At 31.5% G+C, this 23,485-nt stretch overlaps 1 protein-coding gene across 1 annotated transcript in view; it reads left to right on the top strand.

The window, feature by feature from the left end:
* Pde8 (phosphodiesterase 8) overlaps positions 1–23,485 on the top strand; it is a 460,289-nt gene that overhangs the window by 406,395 nt on the left and 30,409 nt on the right. Inside the window, exon 9 of the mRNA XM_085943675.1 lies at positions 6,494–6,551. Coding sequence (XP_085799801.1) covers positions 6,494–6,551 — 58 coding nt within the window. The remainder of the gene's footprint in view (positions 1–6,493; positions 6,552–23,485) is intronic.

Below are 23,485 nucleotides of genomic sequence, written 5' to 3'. Positions count from 1 at the left end.
TGATACTCGGCGTAGTTTGCATCATAAATACTGTTATATTATATCATATTGAACTATGTAGGTACCAGTAGTAAAGGGTGGAGGTAGGCTGTTAAGATTCGCCATAAATAGTGCACATTAAATTACATTGTTAGTCATACGTATTTGATTTTATTAATCTATGACTACGATGGTGTTGGTTAGTTTTTAAAATTCAATTAATCCCTGCCAAAATCAAACCATAATAGTTTTGGTATATTTCGGGCCATACGACAAAATTGTGCACACTTATTCATTCATACATATTTGTTTTCGTTGGATTAAGAATACATATTGCACAATTTGTTGATTAATTCATTAAGCCCTTTACCAAAGTTATGTATGATTTAATTACATAATTATTATTTATTTTTATTTATTAAAGCTTGGTTTTCGCAGGGTTTAATTGAATTTTAAAACTAACCAACACCATCTGTAAATTGTTATCGTATTTCAATGAAACAAATACGTATGACTGACAAAGTTCAATGTGCAATATTTATGGTGGATTTTAACACCCTACCTCCACCCTTCGCCACTGGTAGGTACTATATATTATATTAGTAAATTTATACAATTATTGTTTTGGGCTTTTATAAATCTATCTTCATAATTAGTTTCTAAAACTCTGTTTTATCTATCTTCTTTCTTAACACACCAGAGGCGTAGTTGTATTTACTTTGTGTATTTTTATAATTACTTAATTCACTAGAAAGCTTTACTTCTACAGAAATATATATGCACGTTAAAACATTTTTAAAGCAGTTCGGACTATTAGACAAGCATCTACAATTAGGTAGTCTGTGGACTTTTTTACAATTAGCATTTTAGATAATAACCATTCCAATTGGCATCAGAACCAGAATTTTTATTTTAAACAAAACTATTAAATTGATATTATCACTTAGGGCTTGTTTGCGCAGACTTAGTACTACTAATCATTAGTACTCGATATTAATACCGACACGTAGTAATATTTGAAATTGATACAAAACGCTTTTGGTTAAAAGCTGGTCGTATTCATGATTATAAACAGTCCACATTACCGTGAGGTTCGATAATTTTGGCACAAAACCAGACGTAGTGGAAGGGGCGTCAAGCAAGATAAAGCAATACAATAGGCCTGACGAAATACAGTAGACAATTTAATAGCAACCGTAAGTGTAATCACATAGACTTACTTAATTCCTGCGCAGGAAAATAAATCGCATCTGCGCATTTAATAGTTATCATAAATGAAAAAACTATGGTCTTATAGAAGCTCACCCCAAAATATATGAAACTGAAGCTGAAAAAAGTTAATAAGGCTCGTGATTAAACTAAAATTTTTAAAATATTTCATTAAAAGAAGTCTTTTTGTATATTGCCATATGCGCATTATAACCAAATGTTAAAAACTGACCTCCATCTTGTTTCTGGCCGCCCTTTTTCAATGCGCCAACGTACATAACGATATTATTTTTATAGCTACCGATTAAAATAAAATAAAAACGTTTTTTTATAGCCAACAAATAAACATGTATCTAGGAAAGCATAATACCTACAGGTAATATTATTTTGTTAAATCTAATTTCTTTACATAACTGCTTAATATATTATATATTTTTTGAATAATTACCTACATGTTTTTAAAATATTGTACGAACTACGGAGTAGACTTTTGTATTATGTATCATGAAAATGGTATTTGACAAGACCTGCTTTTAAGTGGTATTCGACATACTGTTTAGACCCCTCTCCACTCTCCACTTCAAAATGAACGTGTTCCGGCTTTGTTCTTTTCTTGGAAAAGAATAAAAAGCTCCCATTTCTGTTACCCACTTAACTGTGCGCCCCCTTTTCCGGGATCCGTTTCCATGCCACTGATATTATTTTGAAACGCTAACTACGTCATATGTGTTGACGAAAAACCTCGCGCAAAACTTTGCGCAGATTATGTTTGTATTAGATACCTAATAATAATATATGTAGTCCATAATCACTCAAAATTGATAATTTAATGATATTTAGAGTCCAAGTTATAGCACCAGCATAAGTTCCGGTATTAAAAATGCTACAATTCCGGTACCTACTTCAGTATTATCTTTAAACATATTATTGACAAACATAAGATTGATAGTTTCGTGTTAATGTCTTATAATATAAATATATAGTGATATTTTAATGGACTGTATTTTTATGTTGAGTTTGATGGAGTAGGGTGGATGAAGGGAGTCCGGGCTCTAACCTTTTTTATGGTGGATCGAGGAAATCTTCCTAGACTCCTGTAGCACTCCTGGATTCTTGGTCATAAACTTGGTTTCTAGTTGTTAGTATTTATTAGTTTCTAATTATTAATATAAATCTGATGATAATCGTTTATACACTAAATTAGGAGTGCTTAGTAGCAATATCTATGGGTATACATTGGAAGGTAAGGTGCAAACAATATTTTTCATTTAATAATGAAATATTGATGGTGAAAAAAGACAGGGCATCATAATGAGATATACATTTTCTAGTGATAGCTTAAGCCGTGTTCATATTGGCAACAAGTTGCTGGCTCACCTTCCAAAGATTATTATCAGAAAAATATATTTTTTCGACCTTTAAACGCCACGTGGACTGGTAAGGATACAGCATTAATAAATTCTTTCGTGTGTCAGTCACCTTATAAATTATTATCACCTGTAAAGGTTCACATGGTGCCTGGAATAAGGCCCGACCCAGTCACAGGCTGCTGTGAAGGTCATCCGCCCAGGTAAACGTTTTCAATAAAACGCGACCTCTCACAACCTGTTGCTCGTTGCTCATAGCGAGTTTTCCGAGCAGGCCAAGGCCGCGAGAATTTTCCCGAGCTGCAAACAAGGGTATATATTCTCGCTATTGCATTCAATTATTATCGACGCTGTCTATGGAAAATATTCTCATATCAATTTATTTTACACAACAGTATATATTATATAATGATCAATACAAGACTGAAAGCTTTTTCAGTAAGTACACTAAACGAATTGTTTGCAAATGAAAAATAAATCTATCCTTTTTGCCGTTTTGCTGTGATTTCTTAGTTGCGTATTAATTTTTGCGATGCACTTTGATTTTTTAACAGAATAAAAATTGCTTCGTTGTAAAACTTATGTTGCGCATATTAAATGAATGCAAGGCGTTTTTATCAGAAGTCAGTCCTTGATCACGGGTGCGAAGCTTGCTAGAAATTTAACCTGCATGTTTAAATTACTACAGCTAATTTATTCGTCGTAAAAAACACCTTTTCATAATAATATATAAAATATCCATCTTTTGTTTTTCGATATATTTCAGAAAGGCATATGATTATTTCTCTCGTATTACTAATTAATACACTACTGTCATTGAGTCTAATGACTTATTGTAGTGTTAAAAATAATATTCAAAAATAGAATGTAAGAAAAAACTATTTAACTAACGATTTGTTTAAAATATTATGTTAAAAATGGAAAAAGTTACCTACATAAAAAAAATATTTAGTGAACTCAAAATGTATTATCCTATCACCTATATTTTGGTATGTACATATTATTAAAAATAATATATAATCTTTGTATAGCAAGCAAAAAGTAGATCCATTGAATCAAAAGGTACGATGTGTATGATAATTCACAATTCATTTTCTCCGACCATGTCCGATCCAAATAGGATCATATGGGCCTCCACAGAGTAGAGGTTTGTATTAACAGATTTTGTTTTTACTAGAAATGGCGAGAAATGGAAAAAGCGATGTGACAATCTTAAAGATTTTTTTAAAATATATCATGTTCGCTTATATTATACCATGTAGCTTATTAAAACTCTTATATACCTACTAAAATAAGAGGGTAATATCTCTAATGTGAGTATTACAAAAAAATTACTCGACGATGACAAATCCTTTACCATTATTACTTGTTAATTAATTTAGAAACACTAAATTATTCACAAGGTCAAAGGGAATTTTAAAATTCTGCTTTTATAATACAGTTTTTTATTTCAGCTTTGGGTATTCAGTTTTGTCACATCTGACGTTTTACCATCTCAACGACAATCACTACTACTTTTCTTACTTTTTGCACTTTTATACCGAGCTAAGAGAGTCTGCATTTAAACTTATTATGAGATAATGGCATTTTTGGAGCATCAGACAGTCCTCAAAGTTAAATACAATACTTCACCACATTTCTATCCACGTCAACTATTTAAACACCTCTGTTCTATACGGTTAGCATCATATATGAAACCAGTGTCGATGTCGGTGCTATGAAATTGCGTTGAGGCTTTCACATTATTCCTTTACAAGATTATTTCCCGCTGCGCGAGGCTATTTAAAAGCTCTCTGCCTACCATCTACACGAGAAAGCTTTCTTATCGGCTACAAAATAATAAACTCAAAGCTTCACTTATTATTGATAAACTTTATGGATAACCAATAATTAAGGGATTTATTACTTAATATACGTAAAGAGCTTCAATTGAAGATCTATATTTTTTATTATATATATTTACAATAATTTCGTCATCTGTTTGGTAGATAACGCAACCGGTTATATGTAACTTTCACGAAACCTCTTGTACGACAATAATTTGGCAGAATACATTTGCCCGATTCACAAATAATATAAATCATCAATAATTTACCAAATATGTAGGATATCATAATTATTATATTATTTAATCTACAGTATTTATTCTACTTAATTAAATTATAGAATTAGATAGTAAGTAATTTTAAATAATTATATTTATTTAATAATACTTGTAGTGGATACTTACTTTTTTACGTGACTTTAAGATAGGGAGAATATTTTAGATTCGATTTAACATAGGTTTCTTTGTAAATAGAATTCTAATAACATACAGAAAAGTGTTTAAAAATACATAACAGACCACAAATATTAAATGTTACATGAATTTTTTAATTTGTATAAATTACAATCGTCAAAGACATGATCGATTAGAATGCTTTTCTGCCTTTCTTGAATCGGTGTGATCGATGGATTATGTCAAATTTGTTTCGTGAGAGTTACCGGATACAAATGCAGTCATATTAATAATTGGTGTGTTTAAACTTCGAGAATATATAAATTATTTTCATTCCTGATATTTCATATATCGAAGAAACTCTCCGACAATTAAATCATAATGAACAATTTTGAGTAAAGGACAAGAAAAGATGTAAAATAGGTACCTACTTACACAATAATGAAAAGTTGAATATCAGCTTATAAATTATAAATTTTATTAGTTAAATTATTATATATATATATATATATATTCAATGGTGTATAAGTATAATTGAGGTATACAGTTTTAGACGAGCTTTTCTAACTGCCCATGTAGAAATTTATACCTCATTAGTGCGTAAAACTCAGGGCTTGTATTCAAATAATTACAATTATTACTGTGTTACAAAACGAACATGTCGAGATAAAAATAAAACAATTTCCCTCCCTTCCGGCAGCGAACGTTTTTCGAATTTTTCGGATGCGTATTTTTTTTTTTGTTGAAATGTTTCTGAAAATTTAATGTCGCAACGCACCGCGTTTGATTCACATTATTGTATTATTTATAGATAAATTCACACGGCCATGAAAGTTTTCGCGTAAATTATTTCGCGCACTGGGAATTCAGTATTTTTTTGTATAATTTTCAGTTGGTCCTTTTTGAATTTAAATGATTCAACATTTTAACGAATTTCACGCACATATATATTACAATATAATATGTATGGTACTTGGTTAATTAATCACAAGTGCAACACTGGTATTTTTAATCTGTTTAATATTAATTTAAATTACATATTATATGCAACTAACTATCAAATACTGTAATTATTATTTCAATGGTTTGGATTAATCAAATCGAAGAGCTCAGAAAACTTAGCAAATACCACATATTATATTAGATTCCATGCCCATCAAAGAAGATTGCGGAGAATGTACCAGACTGTGGGAAATGACTTGGGGAGGCCAGGCCCCACCAAAATGACTATAGCGCCATGGGTGATGATGCAGTAAAAAAGCTTTATTTGTGTTTAATTAATTGTAATCTTATAATATATGTAAATAACTAGCGACAAATTTAATTCTAATATTTGGTTTTATCTAAATATTTAATAAAATTATGTATATTTAAGATTTTAGGTACATTCTCATTAAATATTAATTTAATCTGTTGCCAAGCTCTTAACATGAAAATTAATTTAAACTTTATCAGAGTAAAAAGTAAAGATAAAACATAATTTTATTTTGATTTCACGAGATTTATGTTTTATTTTATAATAATAAAAATTGTTTTCCTGTTATTTTATTATTAATGGCAGGTAATCTGAAATTGTTTTATAAATCTTAATTGCCAGACATTCCATTTATTTTGTAATATGTAACAACAATTTATTGTCGTTTTTCATTTGTTTTTAATTAATTTTCGAACTTGTTCGATTTCAATTAATAACTTTTCGTTTTTCTCTCTTCCGTTTCAGTCACTATGTGAAAGAGGACTTCTCAATTCTTCCCTTTTTGGACGCTGGATTTAATAGGGTAAGTACTTTTTATCAACATCCTGAATACGAATTAACTCAATAAAAATATAGACCTGTATGAATAAAATAAGTCTGCAGTAGTTGTACCAAAGTATATATATGACTGTCGTTAAATAGTAGGTAGCGGAATTTAAAAAGCTTGTTGTTTTTCCCGCAAAAATAAATTTAATATACCGATGGAAAGGATGGCGAGATTTAAATGTGGTCACGATCCTCAGCCATGAGTGCACGACCAAGAAGATACCGATGAAAACTTTTGAAACGTTCTTATACAAATTGATACTCCGATGGGGAAACAACCCCTACGCGGCTTCGCTGATTCAATCATATGTGAAGATCGATGATGACGATTTTGTAAGGATTGATGGCTCCGAGTCAGAAAAAAACAACAACCAATTTTATAGAGGACGGCGAGATTTATTTCAAACTAGTTTGAAATAAATTACAGCGTGTACAATAATCAATACATTTACTTAATATAATATGGTAATTTTTGAAGCACGCCTATGAAGCACAATTAAAATAAATAATCATGTGGTTTTGTTTACTGAAGGCCGAGATAATCTTTGTCTTTCCACCCACGGTGTAGGATGATAGTCCCTTCCACTCTACGTCAGCCGGTCTTTTTATCTGGTCTAGCTCGGCCAGTTTCATTAATTTGTCCGCACTTCTTGGTATTCGCTACTACAGAATATTCAGGTATCCGGTAACCTACAATATATTTACAGCTAGTTTTTGACAAGTAATACTAGTATTAGTCTCCAGTCCTAATGCTATTGTAGTATTAACATTGTATTTAATAAAATATATCCAAACAAATTATTTTATTTTAATTTTAACTTTAAGTTACAATAAATTTTCATGCTTAAATTACACTTTTAACTTGCAAAGTTATATAAAACTAAAATGCTATTTATAGCAATTTTCCAGCCAACTCTGATTATATATGCTATAAAGTAGATCGATACTGATTCAGGACTTCTTTGGGGTCTATGGGAATTAGGTCACTAGGGGATGACACCCTTTTGACGGTGTCAAAATGCGTATTATTTATTTTGTATTCTGCTTCGACATGCAAGCAAATGTAGAGTTATTGTGAAGAATTCTGAATAATCTAAGAAATATTTCAGTACCTTTGTTCACGGGAAATTGTTGGGTTAGAATCATACCTATGGGGTAATAGTGCGTGTTGTTGGTGTACGGATATTGATGGAAGACGACGCGTGCTAGGTGATGTGAAGATCGAGGTATGAAGACTTGTAGTTAGTTGCTGGTGGCTATGGCGAGATTTATTTCCGAATTGACAAGTACAGTTTACATAGGTAGGTACATAAAAACAATTATATCAGATATGAAAACTAGTGAGATATATAGCCCGAGGCCCGGTGATATGGAGTGATTGTTACACGATTCAGATAAAGGCAGAGTGAGATATTTATTCAATCGTGATTACATATTTATTGAACCCCTTACGATTGAATAATGCTGACACCAAGTATCCGATGCCTTCTGTGAGAAATGCATTTTAACATAATATATAGTAATAAATAATAAATAAATATTACTTAGGTAAAAGTTCTTATTTACAGTTATTGGTAATTAGATTCGTGTGTAATTTATATACTTAAAATGTATGTAGTAAACAATTTTATTTTCGCCGTCAGCGTTTCTCACTGAGTAAGCACTAACCGATACCGCTGACGGCTTGTGAAAAATGTATAAAAAATAATTAAACAATATTTATTTACGCTATCGATTCGTATGTCACGGATTTTTCTGACAATGCTTGTTCTCACAAGACTCGTTGATAGTCACATACATATAAGAATTTTTGTTATTTTTTCAATCCATAAACATTTTTTTTTAAATTAATAACCATGTCCTTCCTTTTTCGTACAAGGTGGTTATTAGTAATTTTGGACAATTGAAAACACACAGGCTTTGATAAAATCATATAAATAAATTGTGTCCTCACCGGGATCGAACCTAGAGCTCCCGGATGGAAGGCCAGCGCCTTACGCACTGCATCACGAAAGCCGCCATCAATAACCATTGCAGTCACGTGCGGTGTGCTTGCTTAAATATGTATAATTTGTTTAATAATAGGGATGGTATTAGAATAAGGCCTGCTTTATTTTATTTAATATGTGATTTAGTGTTCTGCCCTCTTTTGTTATGGTATATTATTAGTAATGCTGGCAAGAACATGATTCTGTCTAATCTTACATAAGATGTGAATAATATACCTAATAGTATTATATTGAAAGCCCTGGAATTGATAACGTGTTTACTTTCGATTTGAATTTTGTAAAACGATTCCTAGAAATCTTCTCTTCTACGGCTCAATAATTTTTAATATTATTCTCCTTAAACCATTCTTTTCTTTTTTTTTAATGAGTTTAGCGCCCGAATTTTATTATTTCTTTGATGCATATTTGCCTGTCGTGTATCGTATTATATCTTTTAGAATATACAATGATCTTTTAAACGCGTCCGTGTTTTATTTTCACGTGTAGTCTCAGTGAAAAATATTACTAAACTTTTTTTATATTTCAATAACTTTATAAAATAATAAATTCTCAAACGGTTGTAAATTTCGCATTTTTTTAATCCTATATTATAATGTATACTTGATATTATTGTCACAATACTAAACCTATAAATATAAAGGATTTTAAGATAGGTGCACATTTTTATTTAGGTACGAGTACTAAAAATTGATTTGTTATTAAATATCATAAAACTATGAATCTTTCAACAATCTTTATTTCACCATTGATAAACTTATTAAACTATTTATCAATAATAAAAATAAAAAAATAGCATTGAAATAATAGTAATAATAAGATTAGATCATTGAACGAACGCATATTTTATAATAAAAGGATTTTCTTCTCTCTATTGAGCGCATATCGAAATGAATGTAAGGAAATGAAAGCTTTAAATATAATCTGGATGAAAAATCTCGGCGTACATTGTCAGTGGATATAAATTTTCCGTAAAAAGAAATATGCAATCCGCAATCCCAGTGCAATAAGGTAGACGGAATGCATTTAACCAGGGCCGGATCTAAGAATAAAACACCCCGGAACTATTTTATTTGCTGTGTATATATTGGTTTAAGTTATACTTATTTTGGCGCGTTTGGGAAATCAGATCAGAGTGTATTTTTGGTGTGTGACATGTAACACATAATTTATTTTTTCACACGAAAAAAAGCGTACTCGATTGGATTCGAACCACCGATTGTTCGGTTATCAGCCGAACGCACTACCTTTACGCCACAGTATGATACTGCAATGGTGACGATTATACAGTATAATATTATAGTTTAGAATTGTTCCGTTGCCTAGGCAGCGAGTTTATTATTGTTGGCCATTTGCAATTCCTTACGTAAAAAACCATTAAACGTCAGAGTGACAGTTGTTACTTTTAAAAATAAAAACAACGAGAAATAATTATATAATTTAGTAATATAAGTTTAAGTGTATATAAATAAATTAACGGCGTTCTAATAAGCGGTTCTATTTTTTGAGTGTGTAATTTAACAAGATAATAAAGAGCTAGTCAAAGAATCTAGTTTATCACAAGTGTTGTTTTTGTTTTGTTACGCCAAAGAAGTATAACTTATAACGCGCGTACATAAGTACACACACCGAATGTATGTTTCTATTTCGTGCAACAAATAAGCCCTGGAAAGATATGGGAATACCTCTCATACTCCTAATGAAATCACTTTATCATACTATCGATTTTACTATCAAATTTTAGGTTTTAGATACTTTTATGATTTAATAAAGACAAGAATATCGAAAGTACTAATTTTGTTTTGATATTGAGGTAACGAATGTAATCTTGTTAATATTTTTTTTGTTCCTTATTACATTTTACAAATTTTATTTGTCTTTATAGTTAATGCACTCAGGGGTGGCAAAATTGTGTAGTGTGCATGGAAACATAATATACGTATGAGTGTAGTTTTTATCCAGTATTAATAATAAAAAAAAGTGTGGTGTTTGTTGAACACGCACAGAATAAATAAGACTTACGAGTCAAATCAAGCCATTTTTTAATGACCTGTATATTTGATTTAGACATTGATAATTCACTTGTTGAAATAATATGGTCATTATGGTATAACTCAAAAATAATCTGTTAAAATATCATGACTTGTCAACGGTATATTTAAAAAAGCATAAATAAGTATCATGACTTACCAATTATTGTAAAATTTAAAAACAACTGATGAAGGTTTACAACTAGTTGATGGTAAAATAATACTCGTCAGATGATTGTCGATGATCCAGCAAAAGTTTTTGGTTGATTATTAGTTTACGGAATTGCTACAGGCTTAATAGTATTATTGTGTTACTTACACGTGGCTGTACACGTGACCCTGAAAATTTGACAGTGACACTCCCAGTTTTCCAGGCAATTTCTCAAAAACTCCCGTAAAGAAATCGCTTCAACATAATATGAGGTCGTCGATATGCTCCACTCAAGAGAAAAAAATCTAATTTACTTTTTTAACGTAAGGATATTTTTTAACTGTCGCTACGTAGGCAGCCAATCTCTTACGTACGGCTCTGTGACGTAAACCAATATTGTATGTAATAATATTACCCCACGTAAAATGTATGGGGCGCATAGATAGGTACTATAGATTTATAGAATACTCGTGCTGACGTTTGACCTAATTAGTTTTTCGTATAATACGGACTATCTTCTATCGACTGATACTTGTGAGTGCATTTTTATTCCACTCTGATATCAAAGCGTTCAAATCTGAAATATATTGCAAATAATATTAAAAAACCAATAATTTTCTTTATATAACGCTGTTCTTACCAAGTCTTCGTAACTGTTTAAAACTAGAATTTTAGTGTTCCAATAAGGTTTGACTCTAGATTAATAGCATGAATTTATATTTAAATCAGTCAAGATCTACCTTTGAGCGTAGTGTAAGACGTAATAATAATTCAAATTGATCATTGTTTGCCAATAATAAGAGAGAGCCATATAAATTCTAGTATTAAAATACTTTTTCTGGCACGTTTTTAATGTGGTTGATGGAAGCCAAATAAAAATACATATTTTGTGGAGGATTGAAATTGAAATATAAGAACATGTTTTATAATAGTTATAATACACGTGATGTATTTGACGTTTATTAATACATACTTTTGATTGTTCATCTAAATGTCTTGGAAATACCAGAAAATGTTCTGCTGAATTCGTGAACTTAAAACGTGAATAATAAGTATGTTTCAATACCATCTTGAGAATGTTTACGTAGGTACCTGATTATTTTAGGATAACCTGTCATCATTTTCACATATAATTATCAAAGTTTGCCATTTAAAATTAAATCTGTACGTATTAAGCCTCTTTGTGAATTGGACATAACAATAATAACAATAATCTATGACATTTATGTCATTGACTGTTTATTGTGTGATTTAAATTTTGCTATAAATCTTTTTCGGCCATTGGACACCGCACGACGCCTCCAAGGATCGCTGTCGCTCACCAGTCTTCTTGCGTTGTTCCGGGTCATATCAGCATTCCGTAGTTACACTATCCACTTCCTATAGATAATATTTTTCCTTTCATGATGCCGGAATCCAGTTGGCTTAAAGAGCAGACAAGCCAGGTTGGGGTTCTTTTCTGGCATCAGCAGCACGTGGCCGAGCCAGGTCTAACATCGCCACTTCACGCGATGATAAGCCGCGTTCGTTTTCTTACATCCTCGTTACACAGTATCCGTCCGCAAACATCTGGTCTTGAAGCTTGAGCTTGCCATGAGCGTAAAGCGTCGGATAGGCGGCATTTGAATGTTGAAATGCAGTTAGTTTAGTCAGTTATTCGCAGCTTCAGTCTCATATATACCTAGTTCCCATCTAGATGAGAAGGTTTTCTCAAGGTGACATATTTTAAACATCACAGTGTTATTTTTAACTTTATTACAAAAAGAGTTTTGAGGACAGATATTCTAACACACAAGGTTGTGAAAAATCTATGATTAATTAAAAAATATTCTGATGGATATATTTTGTTGTTAAAACGGTTTGAAATGCGAATAACGTATTGTAGAGAAGAAATCATTATATATACCTTTCTGGCTTTAAACTGAATACAACATGTATGTAGAATACTGATGTATAATTATAAGATTTTGCATTACAATAAAAATACTATTTTATAGCTAATTTGAAAACAAAACATTGTCAAAAAACATTTACCTGATATTTATTCAGTGCTTAATAGTGAACTATATCCTGTCTCCTGGGTGTATATTGACTTTTCTACCGAGAATAAAAATGATTCCAACATACGATAACAATAAATTTCTGTTTATAATGAGTTGTTTATTAATTTTAGATTCTTTCTAATATTGATTAGGATATTGTATTGTACGATTTGACAGATTCATTATTTTGTGAACATTTTATGTTTGTAATCTAGAAATGACTGAATATTTTTGAGTGAGATAACATTCCATTGTCTGTTTTCAATTTTCAACGATGGTCTCTTCGGAAATACAATGCGATTGAAATGATTTAAAAAAATATATATTTTTAACGATACCAATGAGATATATTATAAGTATATATCGTATTATCGAATATTTGCTATAAATATAATCTATAGTAAACAAATATTAATATATTTCTGGAAGAAGGTGGCGACTTTTTCCGCTCTCCTTTTAGCTTCCAGTTGACAATCATTTTTGATTGAACTACTCTTATATCCTGCCACTTATTAGTACCATTAGGGCCATTAAACCCAACCAGGTAAAATACCGCTTTACCGATTACCATCCACCTCTAAATTCTACAAGCTACGTGTGACAGTCAAAACGTAGCTGATCTGAACGCCCAAAACAAAAATACTGAATGCAAACATGGCGCAACGGAACAAACTTTTTATCACGCCTCTCGAGGCGTTCCTACCGCCACCCGATTTTTGAACGCTGAAAGCGGTAAAACATTCATCTAGAACCAATAATTATATTTGAGTGTGCGGTCGATAGTAGGTGAATCGTAGTGTTTATTTTCTTATGTAGAATGTCATTTAGGTGGCGTAATTTACTTTACTCATTTTTCTTGATACTTCGATAAATACCTTGAACAATCTTTAGAAACATCTATGTTAGAATAGTTCTAGAAAACATCCTGAACTGTGAGGGATTCGAACTCACGAGTTTCGCTTGCCGGATGACCGCTTTACTAATATTACGTACTATTTACGGTATCAGCAATACGTTTCAATTGCTTAAATGAAGAATTCTACAATCTTAAATCTTGTATTCAACATTTCAACATTTGGCCAAAAGTACAAACGAAATGTGTTAAAATACAAAAGGAGAAATTACAATAATTATCAGTTACAAAAATCGGTACTATTCGGTTATCAGGAATACAGCGGAAAACACATTTTAAAAATAGCCGATAAACTGGATTATTTGTTAGGTTAACCTAACCAAACGTAACCTAATCTAACCTAACCCAACCTAACCTAACCTAAACTAACCCAAGCTAACAAATAATCCAGTATATCGGGTATGTGTTTTCCGCTGTATTCCTGATAACCGAACAGTACCCAAAAATCAATTAGAAGTTGTAATTTTTTAGAATCGTGAAAGTGTCTTATTCACTCACTTAAGAAAGATTTACATAACATAAAGTGTTATAATCAATTCATTGTTGTGACAAAAAGATTCATTTCATTTGTTTCAAATGTTCTTTATTGAAAATTTTTCCCATTCAATTTGTTTGTTTACATCATAATCAACCACCTCATATCATGGTGCCATGATACTTTAATTTATAATAAGTGGCTAATTTCTTAGCCTTCACTAATTTCCTACGCGATGTGACGATATCGTTGCTAAAATTTTTTTAGTTCAAAAATATTTAAATTGATAAATACTAATAGGTACTAATTTCACTTATATTCATGTATATTTCCACCTGTCACACCGTCTATATTTGGACCGTGATAACATTTAAAGTTACTTAACATTATCATATTTCCACTGACATTATAAATCTTGTCATATATTATTGTATAGGTATATAATAGATGTCACCGTGCATAGCTCGCACCTATTAGAATGTGTGGAGATATATTACTATTATTAGTATAGCATGCAGAGATATATTATAATATTATGTAGAGATAACTTCTTTTACGAGTCATTGGTTGCATTGCGAATAGGAGTAAACCATTAATCAGTCGCGGACCTTTTGCTTTACATATCTCTCTTCGTGTCGGTTCGTTCATCTATGTCACACTCAAAAGAAAGACTGATATCACACGGTGAGATCTTTCGTAGTTTTGATTATTCTTCCACTTAGAGTAATTCTGTAATCACTGGTGGTTGCAAATCCATCGATTTCACTTTTAATTTCTGTATTTGGAATTAGTCTTCGACAATGTAGGTTTCCAACCATCTAATTTATATTATTATAATCTCTTGTTTGAAAAAATAAATATAGCGAAATAAAAATTCTACAACTGCATAATTTAATGAGTTCCCTAGCGATAAATATCTAGTGACTTGTAGAGTGGACTTCGATAACTGTATTCCGGTGGCCATTTTATGCGTTTAACTCGGTGAGATATATACCAATTGTAACGTTCATGTTATATTTTGTAAATCATTTATTCATTATATACACAGGAGAAAGTATAAAAATCATGTCTTGTGGTAATTTTTCCCAGACCAGCGCATCTATTCTATACACAAGACTACTATCGGCAGCTATCGAGGGTAGTTTTTCATTATGTTTGTATCGTAGTATTATAATTGTAACAATAAATTAGCCGTCTAAACAGTCAAAATTGTCTATATTGCTATAAAATTTAGCACACCCAAGAGAGATGCTGTTAAAAATAGTACTTATTGAAACAATTATAACTAATTTATTGTAATTGTTACAATAAGTGCTAATACTTTGATACAAACCTACCCTATATAGCTGCCGCAGCGACGGAATCGTTGAATGAATCGACTTAGGTGCGGTATTTGTCATACCTATCGATTAAGCTTTCAAAGCCTTATATACTTTAAATATTGTTCAGTATCACCGTGTAGCGTACATATACAACCAATGGTCAAATGTGGTACGAAGTTGAACAGTGAGTAGATCTTCAGTATATGTAGTATAGATACTTAATCTATTTTTTAAATCAATAATACAAAAGAGTTAAAAATGTAGCGTTCTTTATTGACTATATCTACATTTAAAAAAATACCCATTAGTCAAGGATCACAATTATAAAATATAACAAATAAATTATAAAATAGTTGAAGTGTTTATAAATAACCCTACCTAATAGATCATTATTTATTAGACACCTAATCACTAATCATACATTCAATAGATTTGTATTACTGAGAAAACAATGGCCCTAGCTAACTTATTGAGAATTTAATGAAGTTAACTAATGAGAAATATCAATAACATAATTACCGACTGATAATAAATAACAATGGATATTAATAATCCGTAAAATTGTCATACTTTAAAAAAATATATTAGTTAAACAAATATACAAATATACATGTTTTATACCACCATACACCATATTTTAGTCTAACATGCAAACAGTCATTAAGGATATAGCAATGGGCTATTAGAAAAGGTAAGCTGATCACTAAAGATTGGTAGGCTCTGCAACTGCGCTCTACGTATTGCTAAAATAATTTATAGTCACATGTTTTTTATATTTTTGTATTGTGATCCATGACTTAATAGGTAGGTGGTAGGCGCTTTTCAGTGGACTGTAAATTTGGTGGAATGATTGTGATGCTGGGGGTAGGAGGGTTATGTTAAGGATGCCAGGGACTGATCTTTTATGTTGTTGAGGCTGGCTCCATGGTCCGGTTGTCACTCCTGGTGGCACTATCACTCTCGTACGGTATTGCTTATTGGGTCACCTGGTGCGCGACATTTGACGGTAAAAAATGGTTTAGATTATAAGTGTTTATAAGATGAATGACTGCGATCAGGATGTCAGGTGGGTATAGGGCCGCCCTAATTGGCCTAACCAGTAGGTGAAAAAGTCTTTATATACTTTATTGTATTGATTTATTACGTTAGAATTAACTTCACTGTATTCGGTGTCAATGTGTATTTTCTTTGGTGAGTGCGCATAGAGCCTGAAGATGCTGAAATGCTAAACCCGGGTCGCAAAAAATGACTCAAATGGAATAGTACAAAACTTGAATCGATTAGAATTTATGATTTATTAGCTGCATGTTATGTATTTATACATGCTATATAATAAACTTGCATTACAATAATTCACGTTTTTCCATAGCATATTATTTATCGAACAGTATAATATCGACTTCGTATATATATATTACTTTTCGTCTGTCGGGTGGACAAACATTCCTTCATGTTGACATATTACCTACATCACTCCTTCTTCATTCTGACCCCGGATTTGTTTTCCCTACGGCCGACATCAAATAATTTTGACCACTCATTGGTTTACTCTGTCACTAACGTTTCTCGAAATATAAAATTAATTAATGGCTGAACACGCGACAGCATGTATATCCATATATCGGGAACGTTGATTTTACTTTAAAATCTCTGAAAATATGCGGGCCATTAATTCAAAGAATGGTTATCATTACTTATTTCCAATAGTTTTGAGCAAGTGGCTGACATCCATTTCTTATAAAAATAACATCGGTTCATACAAAATCACCACTCTTTGGAGGTCCATATGATCGTATTATGATCGGACATGGTAAAGAAAAGGTTTTATTATTCGTAGTTATACGTGAAATTTGAGAATGAAGAAATATTTGACTCTCGATAAACCTTTATTTCTCGATTCTCGATAAAATGTTTGTAATTGTTGCAATAAGTGCTAAATTTTAACAGCAGCAAGAGAGGTGCTGTTAAAATATATATTATTTATTGCAACAATTACAAACATCTTGTTGTAATTGTTACAATAAGTGCTAAAACTTTGATACAAACCTACCCTAAGTTTGATAATATTTATCACTTTAGCGGTCGATAGGTAAGTATAGAATAGACCCATTGGAGTAAATAACTTGTGGAAATATACTACTTACATATAATTAATTGTTTGTTATGTCAGCATGTCTTACCTCCAAAAAATAAATATCGGTTAAAAAAATAATAATAAATAATATTATTATATCTTGCAATGCAATAAATTAAATGATAATTTACTTTATCGAATGCTTTCTCTTGAATTAAATGAAACCTATTTTCCTTTCAGAATAATGTATCAGTCAACACCAAAGTTTATATAGAATAAATTTAATGGCAGCCACATCAATAAAAGTAAATTACGTATCATAATACTTTATTTTCTCGGTTTAAAAAACGCTAGATTCAGCAATATTTCTCTCTTGAAATAATAAATTGGAAATCCTTCGAGTCGATATTACTGGCAATAAAAAATATTATTAATCTTGATGAAATCTCTATAACAACTTCAATTAGAAGCTTTATAAAGAACACGAAATACTGAATGGAAGAATATTTATTATCTCTTATGTTTTTTTATAATGACCGGAGATTTCCGATCTCGGCGGTTTATTTTTAACTCGAAGAAATTTATAATGACGACGAGTCTCTTCCACTCATTAATAAATTGAAAACACGGTCTTTGTAGCGAAATCCTATATTCTTGTATTACATGAATCTAGGTAAATAACTAAAAAAATTGATTGCCAAAAAAATATATGTAAAAATGTTTTCATTTATTTACAAAAAATCTTTATGTCGAAGTAATTAAACTACTTCTTCTTTAAATGCTTGTCTTCTTGACATTGGTAATCTCATCTTAGTGTCTCGGCCTTGGTCCTACAAGACATCTCTTCAGTACCTCATACTATATAGCAGCGTTTCTTAACCTTTTTGATCTGCGACCCAATTTAGGGTAATAATTTTGGTTCGCGACCCAAGATAAAATAAATAAAATAGCACGTACCTACTCAAAAGAAAAAAAAAGAAAAAAATACTAAACAGAGTTTTAGTAAACAACATTTGATCCTAACGCTGTCTCTTGATCTGTTCTTGTCTTCTCTCAAAAAAATGCGATCTTAACTAGTAAACGTAAATGTTTTACGATTCGTTTCAAAACGTCTTTTAAGTTTATTTGGTTTCAATTATTCATTACTTACAACATAGCACATAATGTGGCTTGCCTACCCCGCGATCATTAATGCAGGTGAAACCTATCTCTAAAAATGCTTCATTGTATTCAAGTTTTGCCATTGTGGGTAGAATAAATTAATATATTAAGCAGACTATATAATGGCCTCACGGTGGCCGCGCGGCTTAAGCATTGGACTATCACGCCGTGGGTCTCAGGTTTGAATCCAGGGTCTGGCAAGTACACATATTGTTTTTCAATTTGTGTCTGAGTTAGGGTATGGACCTAATAGGTTGAGCAAGTGGCTGACGTCCATTTCTCGTAAAAAAACAAAATCTGTTAATACAAACCTCTACCCTGTGGAGGCCCATATGATCCTATTAGGATCGGACATGGTTGAAAAAAAAATTATATATATAATGGTAACAGAGAAACAGAGAAGAGAACGTCGTCTCGAAAGAAATTATTAGTTTTACCCGCTGTGATCGCGTGAAACGCTAACGTTAATCAGTGTTGCCAGAGTATTATTTTGTTGAGAATATTTCGCCGACCCACTAAATATACCAATCGACCCAATTTTGGGTCGCGACCCATAGGTTAAGAATCGCTGCTCTAGTCTAGCCCATTCTTGGAATTCTTAACCACGACGTGTCTTTCTTTCTTTCACCTATGTGTCACACATTCATGACTTCCTTTTTTAATTGCAGTACCTATCTCGTTTTTGGTGTGACATAATATTATTATGTACTTAGTGCACTGATATTGTACTTATGCCAGTTTTAAACAAAATTGAGTTATCTGCTCAGTTAACGCTTTTCCTTCTAAAGCTAAAGAAAAACAAAATGATCTGCTTCTATATTTGGTCCTGTGCTTTAGATATTTTGACATAAATATTTCGTCGAAGTTTTTCTTTGTTTTATTCTTGTCGTAAAGATTAGATTAGATTGTCCTTTATAAGCTCGACCAAAAGTTGGAATCTGTTTTGAAAGTTAGTAAGTATGGAAAAGTTTTACGACAAACCGAGCGAACAAGAGTCTACGGGGCTTCTAATATTCCACGTACGCACCGAGAAGATTGTATGAAACACTACAAATTCCAGCAATCCTGGATTGATATAGAAATAATATAATAAACAAGATATTTCATTAATATAATATTGTATAGAATAACTGGAATTTAATGAAGTCGTATGATTTCTTAATATTATTAAGAAAACGTATTGCCCACTTATCGCAAACATAAAACTTCTAAAGGGATGTCCCAGTGAAAGCGACCGATTTAAATTTCGCGCTGGTTTTTTTTAACTCTAAAAATCATATATAGTGCCATCTGTCAATTTTACAATTAGTAAATATGGATCACTACACGAAAGGACAATGCGTTATTATTCTTAAAACTCATTGTTAAAATAGGTAAAGTTTTGCTAAGAAAATCACCTTTAGTGATGAGGTACTTTTTTAACTCAGTGGCTACGTTAATAAGCAAAATTGACAAATTTTGAATGCGGACAACTCAAAAGTAATCCAATAGAAACCAATGCATCTACTTTGTATCATTGTTTGGGGTGGTATCTTGACTGGTAATATGATTTGTTTTTAGAATTATTAATAACCATGTCCTTGTTTTTTCATACAAGGTGGTTGTTAGTAATTTTGAACAATCACAAACACCCAGGCTTTGAGAAAAATACATAAATATTGTGTCCTCACCGGGAATCGAACCCAGAACTCTCGGTTGGAAGGCTGGGGCCTTACGCACTGCACCACGAGGTGATATGATTGGGCCGTACTTCTTTTAACATGAGGCTGGAAATGCGGTTACAGTGAATGGTTTGCATTACAGAACGATAATAACTGATTTCTTTTGGTGAGAATTTATTGATTTTTATCTTGAAGATATGTGGTTCTAATAGGACGGCACAACCTGTCACACTCAATGTCAATTCCAAATGTAACTTCTTTCTTTGGGGTGTTTTGCAGTCGCACATGTATGCCAATACCCAATAAACAATTCCAGCGGATCTATTCTATACACAAGACTGCTATCGGCGGCTATCGAGGGTAGTTTATCATAATTATGTATTGAGGTATTATAATTGTTACAATAAGTTAGTTGTAATTATTATAACATGAGCTATATTTTAACAGCATCTTTCTTGGCTGTGTTGACTTTTAGAGAGAGATTAGATTTGGAACAATTATAATAGGTACCTCAATACGTAAATATGATAAACTACCCTCGATAGCCGCCGATAGCGTTCGATAACAATATTTTGTATATAATAGATATGATCAGCTTGAGGTGGAGACCTATCGTGTTATTGCCACAATCAACCCACAAATTATGCGACGGAGTTATTTTTAATTTCTTCAAAAAATTAGAAATTAAATATTTGGTGCGCATTTCTTTGATATTTTCTTCCATAAGTACATATTTACAACGTTTTTATTAGCTCGTATTCTTATTTGTCCGGTGGTTGTTTATCCGGTACAAATATTGCAATTGATTGTTAACTAACTTCCCGACTAGCTAGACATCTGAAACTTTTAGAATATACCAGAATACGGTGCCAATGCATTCTTTTAGCCATCTTTAAGTAGAATCGAATTCATTTTCAGTTAATTCTGTTTTGTATGAAAAGTTATTTCGGAAGAAATCCGTAATCCAATCCACTATTATTGGTTGCTAAGTGGGTGGTCCTTGCAACTAAATTATTAATATATACGTGCGTTACTATGGAAATCAAAATGACATTTCAGTATTCTATACTATACAAACAAAAAGTAAATAAAAAACAAACAAATTTTGTTTGTTTTTTATTTACTTCATATCAAGTTCAAGTTTGAGCATATTGAACAGAAATTTTAAAAATGTTGTATATAAAAAGTTTATCTTGTTTAATTTAAAAAATTTATCTTGTAATTATTTTTACTTTACAACGAACTAAATTTAATTCAAAAAGACTAAATCCGGCGCTGTTTTTGGAATAACCTATAGGTATATTAAATAAAGACGTACCTACTACATAGTAAATAAATTTATCACGTTATAATTATTATTTATTGAAAGTAATTATTTACCGATGTTAAAATGGCATTACTAATCCGTTTATTTATGGAATATTCCTTTTTCATGTAATATTTAAGATGTAATTTACGAAAATATAAATAGTTTAAATTCTTTCCGCAACTAATCGAGGCAGTTTTTCAATACCTTAATTGCATACTTGTCCTAAAAATATAATACTTTAATAATATTAACAGCGCGCTGGAAACAATTTTCAGTGAGTTTGTTTTACAAGAATGTTTGAAATAATTCCCTGAGAAATTTTCGTCTTGCGCTCGAAACTCTGCTGCGAACGGAGGATATTAAATTGTTATTTTCATAATAATTTTGGTCGAGGCTCTAACCGCATTTTCTCGGTGGAAACTTCGTTTATTTCTGCGGCTTTCCCGCGGAATTCTCCTCTCCTCCGTGGCGCGGAGGGCGGCCTAAGTGTTGTAAATAACGTTTATTAATTAATAAATTCAACTAATTTTGAGATGCTTAATTTTTATTATTGGATTATTTCTATAATTAAGTATTTAATAAAACTCGGGATGATTGCTTAAGTGGTATAATGATAATGATACGCTTAAAAGGTAATTCGTTAATTATCAAGGTAAATATTGTCTTGTATTTTTGCATAAGTGTTGCATTCTTCTTCTGCTAGTGGCGGTTGTATATCAATCAAATTAGGTGGTAGCATTATATAAAGTATCAACATATTATAAATATACCTAATTTTCTTTCAATTTTCAATCTTAATTTTAAAAAACAATCGATGCTTTTTTACTACTGTATTGTAACTGTTTATAGGAAAGGCGGCTTCAAACAGCCCAAATCGACTGATGACCTTCTTAATTATCATTTTCTATTTTTTTTCGGACTCCAGCAGTCTCTGACTACGTCAAACAGCTTCAACGTGTCCCGTTTGATGCCATGGTATTTCCACCTTTTGCTTCCCATTCAGCTATTCAAGAAGGATTATTTTCAGAATATGTGCGTTTGATACACGGTGCACATTTCCACTTTAACCGCAGAATTTTAATATTTTAGGATCTCAGACTAAGTAAAATAAATAGATGAAGTCTTTCTATACAAAATAGTTGATCATGAAATTTAAGCTTGTTCCTAGAGTCGTGAATGCTGAACACGTCGGAACACGTTATGGTACTATTTTTTTCATAACGGAAAATCCATCATACTACTCTACCAGTCAGTGAAAATGGAATACTGAAAGTTATTAAATAAAGTCATTTCTCCTGGCTTGGTATGAAAATCCTAGGTAGGCACATTTTTTATGTTGTGCAACTCTCAATAATTGTTTATTATTAGGTATATAGCCCCACCACTTCTGCTAGGATTGATATTATTAAGTATTTTATTTTTGTACTCGTTAGACCCACGTCAAATACCTCTCTAATGATTTTCATGGATTTTTTACAATATAAAGATTGTCCATCTATCTGAAGTATATTATTCACTATTGAACAAGATATAGTAAAAAGTTCTGAACCAGCCCTAAAAGAGGCATCCACCACACTGAAAAGAGCTGCCAAAGAAATATGACTTCAGATCAATGAAGTAAAAATAATACCTGTGAATGAGGTCGCATCAAGATAATTACTTACGGTTAATGACTTAAACGTTTTACCTCAAAATCAGTTAAGAAGTTAAGTAGAAGTATTATTTTGGCAAACGAACCCCATTATGGTTTTTTTAGACCAAGACTCA

This window comes from Rhyacophila brunnea, unplaced genomic scaffold (genome assembly GCF_057557595.1).
Source record: "Rhyacophila brunnea isolate RB1 unplaced genomic scaffold, BYU_Rbru_1.0 scaffold_16, whole genome shotgun sequence".
Lineage (NCBI taxonomy): Eukaryota > Metazoa > Arthropoda > Insecta > Trichoptera > Rhyacophilidae > Rhyacophila > Rhyacophila brunnea.
Note: the sequence above shows the minus strand (reverse complement) of the source record. Positions and strands in the feature narration are given on the sequence as shown.